General features: G+C 39.4%; 1 protein-coding gene across 33 annotated transcripts in view; it reads right to left on the reverse strand.

The window, feature by feature from the left end:
• The window catches only part of LOC310768607 (lethal(3)malignant brain tumor-like protein 4), a 60,633-nt gene that overhangs the window by 41,906 nt on the left and 6,411 nt on the right, over window positions 1-12,316 (reverse strand). For 12 of the 33 annotated variants that reach the window (XM_083627043.1, XM_083627037.1, XM_083627039.1 and 9 more), the window contains exon 2: window positions 579-732. Coding sequence is in view for 19 of the 33 variants with exons in the window: in XM_083627026.1 (XP_083483152.1) it covers window positions 579-732; window positions 4,225-4,341 (271 nt within the window). In the remaining 14 variants the exon portion in view is untranslated. Of the gene's footprint in view, window positions 1-578; window positions 733-1,954; window positions 2,099-4,224; window positions 8,062-12,316 lie in introns of those variants that run through there. The other 21 variants (XM_083627026.1, XM_083627022.1, XM_083627027.1 and 18 more) reach the window with 10 other exon arrangements.

Here is a 12,316-nt window from a genome sequence, read left to right on the forward strand (position 1 = left end):
ATAGCATTAAATAGTCCTAGCAATGTCTTCAAATGTAAAAGTAACAAGAATTAGTAATAAGAAACTGCATCTGACCACCAGAAGCAACAGAAAGTTGCTAGCTAATGTTCTCCCCCTTTCCAGTGAAAATTCAAGATTGCTAACATGAGTTGATGTTAATGCATTCCATAATTACATAAAATATTCTATCCCAGCAAACCTGTTCCAGAAACAATGTCTTGCCCACAAGCTTGCTCTGGGTGCAAAATATTGGACAAAAGACATAATTTGGAAAATTGTGCACTCCAGTTCCCCCCCCCCCCCCGTGTGGTAGAACAGGAATCCTGATGGTTGAAACCACAATGTTTCAAAGTTCAAAGTAGCGCTCTTGTTTTACTGTTTCTGTTCCTAAGGACAAATATAAACTGTGACTGTAAATAATGCTAAATGAATAAAAATTACAAGCAGTTCAAATGTTTCGCCAGATTGCAAGCTACTACAAAGACCCATTCTTGCTACACGTAACTGAAGCATTTTAAATTTTTTATGTCTGCTTCATGCTCTTGTTCCATTATATAGTCTACTAGTCTAAGGCTCACCTTCAGTACCACAAGCAGTTATGGTGTTGGGCACAGAAGAGGTAGACAAGTTAAGGGCTGAACTGGTATTTATTGATGATGCAGAGAGAGCTTTTGTAGCCTTTGCTTCAACTTCTGTAATTATTTCCAGTGTCCCAAACTCAGTTAAACGAAACTGCAGGGAAGAAAAAGTGAATGGAGTAAACATGTAACAAAAGAGACTTTTGAAGGAAAGGAAACAGTATATGAGAGTCAACAAGGAAACAAGGTAGATTGGAGTAAAAAGGAACTAATAGCAAAGAAAATGCATTAAATACTGCATTGACAATAATCTCTAGGACATGGTTAGTATAGCACAGACACAGATTAAATGAGTACTCATTTCTTTCAATGTACATACAGAAAGACATCATCGGTAAACATGATTCAGACCTATAAAACATATAAAAATATAATGAGGAATGATTACATACACAGTCGAAGATCTTCAAAACTATAGTGCTGTTTGAGGGAGAGTAAGCACTCCTTCATAATGTTATCTGCTTAGAATCAAAATCTAAAAAGTGAAAACCATGGTTGCCAGTATCTGCTGCTTTAGAGGGGTGTCTCAGCACATCAAGGCTGGTACTGGTATACACCTACTTTCCTATAGTGCTAGAGCACCAACCCCCTAAATGGTTCATGCAGTTATAACCTAGAAGGAGAATGTCTCTGAACTGTTCAGTAAGTTATGTGTACATTTTTTGAATTTCAAAAAAAGCAAGGTACATGGGTACTAGTAAACATTTCTGCTGTATCATCGGGTTTATGTTTATTCAGTCCCCGTAAGCACTTAACCAATATCTGCCACAATTCACCAAAATACTCAACAGACAGGGTACATCCAGTTAGTGGTAAACACCAAGGTTGATATCGGCTAGTAGAGTAGACCCAATAAAATCAATGGACTTAAGCAATTTCAATGGGTCTACTCAAAGTATGACTTCGCTGGTAAAGGTAAAGGGACCCCTGACCATTAGGTCCAGTCGTGGCCGACTCTGGGGTTGTGGGGCTCATCTCGCTTTACTGGCCGAGGGAGCCGGCGTACAGCTTCCAGGTCATGTGGCCAGCATGACTAGGCCGCTTTTGGCGAACCAGAGCAGCGCACAGAAACGCTGTTTACCTTCCCGTCGGAGCAGTACCTATTTATCTACTTGCACTCTGATGTGCTTTCGAATTGCTAGGTTGGCAGGAACATGGACCAAGCAACGGAAGCTCACCCCATCGAACCGCCGACCTTCAGATCAGCAAGCCCTGGGCTCTGTGGTTTAACCCACAGCACCACCCGCACCCTTATGACTTAGCTGGATATCACCCTAAATCCCAATTAATTCAGTGTGAAATATTTAAGCATGTACCTAACTATCCAACTGAAATCACTGATGTCAAAAGGGCTTCTTTTTGACTGGATGTTGCTCACAGTACACTTCATGTATTTAGAGATTCACCCATTACAGAGGGCAGAACAATATTTTAAAACACATAAACAGGACTATAATGCAAGACCCTTGAAAAACAAGTGAAGATTTGTTAATATTTTATCACTTGTTTTGTAATCAAATTGAGCCATTCTTACAAATCCGAGGATAATACAGCATTGTTTTTACTTGACTGAGAAAAAATGCAAACCAGCCAACATGCTGATCAATATAGATTGTCACAACTATGTTATTACTTTTTAAATGGAAGAGCAACAAAAGAATGATCTAAGTGTTTTTAGACACAAATATAGGTGGTTACAATGTGAACTTCACTACAGTTATTATGTGTCATTAAAGGCAAGATGATATGACTACGGCTGGGCGATATCGGCTTTTTTACATTGTGGTGTATCACCAGCCAAACATTGTGGTTTGGTGATATACTGCGATGTTGGAAAAGCAAGCTGCATTGGCCTCTGCCCACGAGACACCTGGTGAAACTGCCCCAGCTATCACCTCAGGAACTGAGGCGGTTTCACCCAGGTGCTCATGGGCTGGGACAACGCAGTTTGTGCAGCTCAGCTGGGCAGGGGACAGGTTCCCTCTCCCCAGCTGAGATAGCCCAGTGCACACTCCTCAGTCAAGCAGTTTAAAGATGGAGAGGGAGGAAAAGTTTCTCCCTCTGCATTGTATGAGGGCAGAGTGTGATAGCGGTTTCACTCAGCAATATATCACTGGTGAAACTGCCACCACTCCTGAGTCCCTCTGCTACCAGTGCCACTGGAGGCAGGAACTCTAGTGGACACTGGTAGCAGAGAGACTCAGGAGTGGTGGTGGTGCCACCAGCGATATACCACTGAGTGAAGCTCCTCATACTGGTCCTGGGAGATATATTGATGTATCACCCAGGCCTAAATATGACATACTGGGCAGACTTTCATATTGATGATGAAGTGGGGTGATGAAGTACATGAAGTACTCTTGGGGGGCATGTAATTTATATCTTTAAAAATCATGCCAACAATGACTGACAAATTTTCTGATTGCAATGTTGCCCATTCTCAATTTCTGAAAAAAGAGAATTCAAATCATCTTTAAAATCACACCCCATGGGCTATGTGCCCACACTAGAACCCAAGAGAGGAAAAGAGAATAAAAGATCAGGGGTAAGGAAAATGCCCTCTGCGCATGATGCAACACAGTTATTACTTCACAGGGTCTTCATCCTTAAAGCTAATTATCATATTAAATCTTTCAATAGTTTATAGCACTGTGAGATTTTTTAAAAGACAGCTAACGAATTTAATTAAAAAATAAATAACATTATGGAGATCAGTTAGCAGGTGGGATGGGGATAAATCTGTAATGAAAAAGTCTATATATAAGAGGCATGCCAACAAACCATATTTGCCTAAAACTCTCAAATTAGATGCAGATTAACTGCAAAGTTGAGCTATTCTCTCCTCCCAAAAGCTGGCGCTAAGACCCTGTTCCTCAACAGGTGGCCCACAAGCCAAACCAGTCTTCAGACCAGCCTCTCTGATCAGCACAACCAGCCACAGTTTCTTCTGCTCTCCTTCCAATTGTCACCATGCAATTCTCTGTTGTTGTTTTTGTTGGCTGCCAGCAACCAGCCTTGGGTTCCAAGTTTTCTTATAACACACAGGTGTGTAAGGAAACATCTTGGTAGAGGCTTAGATGTCACCAGGTCCAGACAACGTAGCACAGTTCTTTTTTCCCCTGCTGTTTTTTTCTACTACAGTTATTATTCTGCAGTCTAATACTGGTACCCAAGGAGTCACGGCTAAGAAGAGAGCTTTCTTCTGTCTCACAAATCAGTTAAAACAGGATGGTTATCTTTAGTAAGTGTACTTATGTGGCTGAAAATATATTAAATTAGTTCTCTGTTTTGGTGCATAAACAGTGAGTTATACTTCTTCACTGACATTTTGTTTCCAGAAACTCCAGATTCACTGCATAGCAGGAAAAACAAATAGCTAAATCAGCAGGCAAGCAGAAATCTCAGCAAAATTTAACTTAGTTTGGTGATGGCATCTCAAGTTTGCTTTTGCCACCAGAGCTCCAATTAATGCCAGAGGGCAATACATTTCACAGCACGTCTTTTCTCTACCCTGACAAAAGAACATTTGGTAACTCTTACTAAGTTAGGGCCTTTGCTTACCCTATCCCTTATTTTTTTTCCTTACTTGTATGTTGCTACCCGGCAAGGTGGCAATGCCGTCTTTCCAGTCTAAGGCACCCATTACATCGAAGTCTGCAGTCTGGGCGATGGCTGGTTTTTTCTCCGATATATTCTGTTCCATCTTTCAGCTTAGTCTTTGATTTTTTTTAAAAAAATTAAGAAACAAAACTAGGCTTGAAAACAAAACAAAAAGGCACAGAATCAACAGGCCAGTTGTGTACATTTTACGAACAATTTTAGGGAGGGGGGAGGCTTTGAAACATGAAAAAATGTCATCCTTCAATAAGGTGCATCTTCACACTGAAGCAACTGGTGTAAAAGAAACAGAGTGTTTTGTGACTTAACTGTGTGCTGCCTACCTGCGTATTTGTACAGTTCTTACCTTATTGTGAGAGAAGAGGTCTCTATACTTAATTTTTTAGGAAATAGCCATGGCTTAAAGAAAAATCATAGGCTTTGCCGAGAGAAGGCCTGTGACATCTCAGAGGAAGTATCAGAACCCAGGAAGCTGCCTTATACTAGTCAGACTATTTGTTCATTGAGCCTAGCACTGTCTGCTTTGACTAGCTGCAGAGTTCTAGGCAGACGTCTATCACATCACCTGCTATTTCATCTTTCTAAATGGAGACTTGTGGATTGTACCAGGGACCTTGTGCTCTGCCACTGTACTATGGTCCCTCCCAAATCTCTAGTTAAAAGGCTCTCAAGCAGCATGCCTGAAAAAATCACTGCCTGTTATCTAGATAAGGAATTGTTGTCAGGGTGACAGTGCTGGGATAGTTGAACAGTTGGTCTGACTTGGTATAAGCAGATCCTTATGCCTGTGCTACTATTACTGTTGTTGTTAAGTCATTTCTATACCACAAACACATATAAAAACATATGCATGTGGTGCAGAGAATATCAATTGAAACCAAAACAAAATAACAAAATCAAGCAGAATGCATTAAAGAAATGGGTTTACAAAAATGGTTCATCTGACTATAAATCATAAAATGAAAACCATATATCTTTTTCATAAGAAGGCTTGCTGAAATAACCAAGACTTAAGCTGACACTCAAAGTTCATTACCAACTTCATTATGTTAGGTAGAGTGTTCTATAATGCCGGGGCTCCCATGCTAAATGCATAATTTGTTGAGGACAGCCAGGCACCATCAAATGATTGTAGATTGGGCAGAAATATTTTAAGTACACTAGCTCCAAGTGTACTTAAGGAGGCAGTGGAAGACAGGAGTGCCTGGTGTGCTCTGGTCCATGGGGTCACGAAGAGTCGGACACGACTAAACGACTAAACAACAACAGCCCCAAGTTACTTAGGGCTTTATATACTATTAGTAAGATTTGAATATAGTTGGTAGAAAATGCCTTGAAACAGCTGGGCCTCAGAATTCTGCAGCTTCTAAACTAATCTAATGGGTAGCTCCTTACACCAAGTGGATTATAATAGTCTCGGTTATCAGTGCTTGAATTCCCATAGTCAAACAATCCTGTAATCAGAAAGTAAAAAAAACAAAACATTTTTTTCTTGCTGATTCAGAAAGGTCATATTGCACACAGTGGCCAAAACAGCATCACTGACCATATTACATGTGTGGGAAACAAAATAGCTTTGACCATATCATTGTAGAAGTGTTTTTCACACAATAAAATGAACAAGGGTTCCGAGACTTATTTTGTTTTTATTAAATAATTAATTAAATCTTATTTTTAAAAAATATTTTATAACCACAGACAAACACCTTTCTTGTTTTTAAAACATAACAAGTTCATGATTAGCCTATTCTACAAATAAAGTATGATACATGTGTTAGTTGTGGTTTGCGTGCTATGGCATATCAAACCTACCAAGGTAAGAAATGACTAAAATTCACTTTGAATGGTTGATGACCCTTTTCTGTGGCACTTAATGGCATTTTATACCTTACTTTGAAAGAGACCAAAATTAGCTTTATTTTGATACCAAAATAAGCCCAATTGGTTTAAAAATAAGCAAAACAGGAGGTTTTTTCTAAGCTGACACAGAAATTGCATTAGCCTAAATCACATGAAAATTTTTAAACAATTAAAATTTATCAAATTTTGGACCAAAAAATCTTTTAAAAATAAAAAAGGTTATCTCACAGGTATCTCTACACATTAAAATTTTTTGAAGAAAATCTGAGTTGTCAGAGCACATGGCACCAGGTGATTTGGCGTGGAATGACCCCCTACTGAACATCTTCCAATATCACAGTGAACACTCACATTATAGAGAGCTTATAACCCACCTACGCTCAGTAGCCAGAAGCCTCACAGTCAGACACTGGAGAGACCTGTCAGGGGTGAACAAGGACCAGTGGGAAACAGCCTTACTAGAAAAGCTAACCAATAAACTGAAACTGACACAGGGACAAATAGAAGAGGATGCCTTCACCCCAGTATGGCTCCCCTTTTTCACGTACAAAACCAAACAAGAACCCACCAACAGCATACGAATCAATCTGGCTTACTTGACCCAACTCACAAAGGCAAACAAAACCCCATTGCAGCCAAAAAACCATACCCTGGGCCCCCAACCTCTCTCACTACCAAGGAAACGTAACAAGCAAACAGAAAGAGATGCTATCTAGAAAACACTAATGTCCCATAACAACTGTAACTGATCTGTAGAAAAGACTGTACAACTTGAGAAAAGAGGCATGTACTTTTGTAAACCAAGAAAAACTTTAATAAAAATAGATAAACTTCAGTAAGTCTACTTTGAGTAACAGTGAACACTACTCTTAGATTCTTTTCAGATATTCCTCCAGCTGTAAATAGAGATGGGAAGAGTATGGGAATAATGGATACACTGGTCTATATTTCTTATTTTTGAATAAACAAACTTCAGTTTTATAGCTCATGGATAATTCTGTTATGTGGGGAGCCAACAGGAGTTCCAGCTATATTTTTATTCACTTCCCCCTAACAGCTGTTTCATGCTGCAGAATAAAGGCCCTCCAATTCTATAACATAATGGGAACTTTTGCTGGATTACTTTAATAATTACATAGCTGTTCCACAAAAAAATACATTAAATTATGTAATACTTCTAACATTTAACAATGAAGGTTAAAAAAACATATACCTTTGCAGAGAATTTTTAACCATTTTCCTCCTCAAAACTATGCTAGACTAATCTAGGCAGGAAAATATTGACAGTCAATTCAGTTCAACCCATAACCAGTGAAAACAAATTGCTCTGGGGAAATCACACTGCCATTTCATTTGTATGGTTCTTTAAAAAAAACAATACAAGACAAAACAATCCATTGGCAGAACTTCATGCCATTTGATTTAATAAAGGAAACCTTTTGAGAGGCAGTAAGTCCATTGCCTTGATTTTATGAATTTATGATTCAAGCTGCTATAGTGAACTATCTGATTAACTCCTTTGTGGACACATAATAAAACAGTCACAGCAAATAACTCCTTAATAAGTCTAAGGCTTCTAGCAAGTAACACCTCCAGCAATGGCATCTGAAGGCATCACACTCCATCCTGGGGCAAGCAAAGTTTCTTTAGGGTCACTTCCAAACTACCTGTTTATTACACATTCATCCCAGTTTGTTTGCACTAAGCTAGCAAAGAGATTATATGATGTCTGCTGTTTATTGAGCTTTGGTTTGTGTGGAGGTTATACTGCTTCCTGTCAACTGATTGTCATCCTGTATTTTCTAGTCCAGTTTGTTGTGCCAGAGTGCTTTAATCCCCTTCAATAGTGCAAACCTACATGTTTTCTTTAATGTACATGAAAACATGTTGTAGTCTGTAGGGTTTTTTAAATTTCACACAAACTTGAGATGTGAATTCATCTAAGAGATTTGTACATTATTTGAAAAGTAAAATAAACACTTTAGACTTGTAATTATAGACCAAAGTCATATGAACAGTCAACGCCACCATCAAGCAAACCCTTCCTCACAAGTTATTTACAAAGATTCCAGCACCTGAGTAATTCCTGTTGCTTTTAAACTTAGAAAACTACAAAATTTTAGAACTCAAATTCTGCTCTTAACTGTTACCTAATTTAACAGTTTATAGCTCATAAATAAACACTGCATAAATAAATACTGTTACAGCTGTTAAATGCTTCCTAGTCACTTGTCTCTCCAAAAAAGTCACTCACAAGGTACAGCTCGTACACTGTTCCCCACTCTGCCTCATTCTTGTCCTTTGCCTTGTGTCTCAGCCTTGCTATTCACTTCTGTGTCCACATCAGCTTAACTTATGGGCTGCATTTGGAGAAATTGTATTATCCAACTTCCCTAGATGCTGTCATTTTTTTCTGAACAGTCAGGTACACAGTCAGGGTCAGGGAAAGCTCCTGGACCCAGCACTGTCTAGGGATATGCAAGTGATGGAGGTTGCTTGGGCTGGTTTTGCAACCATGGCCTTACCTAGGGAAGACTGACCTAGCCACAGATTTAAATCTTTTAAATAAATGAATGAAATACTAGCCTTTGATTTGAAACAGCAATACCATTATATTGTGCTATTATAAAACAACATTTATACAATAAACCTAGTTCTATGGGTAGGGGAAGCATAAGCATCTCTCACATTAAAATACAGTACTGTACAAGTTGTCAACACTTTGAAGGTCTTTCCTCTAAGTTAACAGTTAGCCATCTGTTCAGTGGTGTACCATATGATATGTGAACTCCTCATGTACATCAATTCTAATCTGAAATGGCAATTCACATGCAGAAGTCTGTTTCTGACTGCCCTTGATGGGCATAGTGCATCTTTATATTCAACAAAACAACAGGAAAACACCTGTGGTGACAGTTTCATGCAGGGGCTCTGTTCCTGGCCATCGCACACATTAGTGAAGCACAAATAACCCCACCCTGCCCCACTGTGCTTCATCCCCACTTCACAACTCCTGTTATGCCCCCATTATGCCCTCTTCTAAAAGGACCCATGCATCAGGGATTGAGCATCAACTGGATGCGAGCAAAATTGTTGTCACCTGTATTACTAACTGCTCATTATACAACATAATCCAAACTTACAAAACAGTTGGCATACTTAGTCAAACCACTAGCCCATCTAATGGCCAATATTATCTTCCTCCATGTGCTGATAGTATCTAAGGATATATCTTAATGCATAATCTGTCAAACAGATATTCCCGGCTATGAGAATGGCATCGGAGAGGGCCGTACCGTGCTCTGCGACCCAGTGTCCTGCCACTTGCACCTTGATGCAAATCGGCATTCTCGGACAATCTGCAGGTCTACGAAACAGTCCTCCCCCAACCTGGGGAGTCTGCCAGGGCTAATTACTCCCATATCAGCCCTGAATTACCAGCACGGCTGGGGTCCAGTTGTATGGGAGTCAGCCATTTCCCACTGCCGGAAACAGGAAGCTCTCCTTTTACATTATCTTAACATTACATGCACAAATTGTTAGAAGCGGATCAAACATGAAGGCTTCCTATCAACTCTCTTGCGGTAGCTCTATGCCAGCTCAGTGGGCAAGGTTTTCCTAGGATCAGTACTGTACAATGTTGCCAGCTCATGCTACATACATTGATAAAAAGAGACTTAGTGGCATCACCATCAATTTGGGAACTTCCTGTACTGTCAAAGGTGGTGCTGAAGAGGAACTTTTGAAGAAACATGCAAAGTAATGATAGAGTGATTTCCCGCTTTTATTTGTAGTATTTTAACTAATAACAGGAACATCGGGGGGGGGGGGAATTCTTATGGCAGAAGGCTTTGATGATCTGGGTCATGGATAGGCAAACTAAGGCCCGGGGGCCAGATCCGGCCCAATCGCCTTCTAAATCCGGCCTGTGCATGGTCCAGGAATCAGCGTGTTTTTACATGAGTAGAATGTGTCCTTTTATTTAAAATGCATCTCTGGGTTATTTGTGGGGCCTGCCTGGTGTTTTTACATGAGTAGAATGTGTGCTTTTATTTAAAATGCATCTCTGGGTTATTTGTAGGGCACAGGAATTCGTTCATCCCCCCCAAAAAAAATATAGTCCGGCCCCCCACAAGGTCGGAGGGACAATGGACCGGCCCCCTGCTGAAAAAGTTTGCTGACCCCTGATCTGGGCTAACAGCCAAGGTGGCATATAAGGGGATACTGCAATGTAATATAATAATAGTAACATACTTTTTCCACATTGACAAGCCATATCTCTAACTATGGTAATACATCATTTTTATGCAATGGTAGCCACTGAATATAGTCAAGGTCATGACCTCTCCATGTTTTGCAGAAAAGGTTATCATGGAGTTTCTGTCAAGGACAATATATTGAAATGAAGCCTGCAACATCTATAACAGAATATTGTGAAGGAACAATCTTTCTTTAGAGACAACAGCCTGCTGCTTGAAAGATGAAGATATATTTAATGAGATTTAATGGGTCTATTCTCCTTTTAAAAAAACTATAAAATGCTCTCTGTATTCTACAGAATTTCCAGCATATCACAATTGATCTTGTTTCTATTATTTTCCTTTTGCACCCTTCTCTTTCACAAAGATAGGGATCAACATTTTGCTCCAATGCAAATAGCAGGCATTTTAAAGTCAGCTGCCCCTACCCCGAATAAAGAGTTTGCCTCAAGCCAGAAATAAACATTTCCTTTGTAGAAACCTTTGATGGCTACCTTGCTTGCAAACAACATGCTTTCTTCTCAAATGCCTCAGTATGGTTGTTTATATTGTTTATCTAGTAGCAGACTGCCTGTTTGAACTTATGATCTGAAAATACCTTTCTTTTCAATAAAGACCTGCATAAATTCTTTTTCTGTTCTATTCTAGTCATCCTTTTTTTTCTGTACCCCACAACCTCCACTTCCTAAAAATGGGAATATCAGTGAAGAAAAATATACTCAGTGACCAGGGCAAGGTGAAGATAAAAGAAGAACTGATAGTGCAGCCCATTTTTTCAATTTGCCACTACAAAGGCAACACATCATAACCTTATTTTCACTGCTAAAAAAGGAGATAATACCTACAAAACTCAGTTTGCTAACAGAATGACTCACAACCCTTTCCATTATGATAGTCATACTCACACTTATGCTAAACGTTATAAACACATTATATAAACTGCATGTTATAAACACATGCAGAAGTAGTTGTTTGGACACAAACTGCATCTGACCAACCCTGTAAAACAGAGGTGGGGAACCTCAGTCCTGGGGGTCAATTGCAGTCTTCCAGGCCTATCTGGCCCTCAAGACTCTCCTTAGGCCATGCATCCACCCACCGCACACCCTTTCCAGTCCTGCTATGCACCTTCTTAAATGTTTTTATCTGGCCTGTAATGTGTTTGAACTGTTATAATGAATGAAGAATGGAGAGATGTGTGTTGTATGGGTGTAAAACTTGGACTTTGACATGGCTGGAATGTAGCCAAACAGTACAAAAGTAAAAGTGACAGACTACTTTTGCTTCTACCTGTGCCCCCCACTGGCATGTGACCCCAGAAGGTTTCATACAAATGAATATGCCCTTCAGACTGAAAAGGGTTCCCCATTTCTTATGTAAGCATTGGCTTTTTGTATACAAATCTACATGGGACTTTTCAAGCCCTTACAGTCAATGCATACAGAACTGTACATTGGATGGCACACAATTAATATGACAAAGGTGGTTGTGGGAATCAGGTGTGAATGAGAAGCCTAGTCATATGCATTACGGACATTTAATCAGTGGTATCGGGAAGAAGTAATCAAGTTATCCACCATTAACCTGCTTCACACAAGTATTATTTCACTCTAGTCACAATCATTTCATCTTTGACAATTGCAGGTTAAAATGTAAGTTAAGAGAATGGCCAGTTGGTTATGATGATCAGTGTTTCAATCAACAGTAATTCCCTTAACATTGTTTTATTACCACAAAAATTATTACAAAAGTATTGGCTTATTCCTGAACTTGTGTTTTAAGCAGCTGTCACAACCAGGTAATATTTACAAGGCACCTGAATGAACGGACACTTCCTGATTTTAGTGAAAACTACAAATGCCAATAAAAAATACCCTAACAAACCTGCCATCTCCAATTTAGACATTAACACTTTTATCATAGCTAAAAGATTATTGGGAT

Source organism: Podarcis filfolensis (genome assembly GCF_964270895.1).
Source record: "Podarcis filfolensis genome assembly, chromosome: 8".
Lineage (NCBI taxonomy): Eukaryota > Metazoa > Chordata > Lepidosauria > Squamata > Lacertidae > Podarcis > Podarcis filfolensis.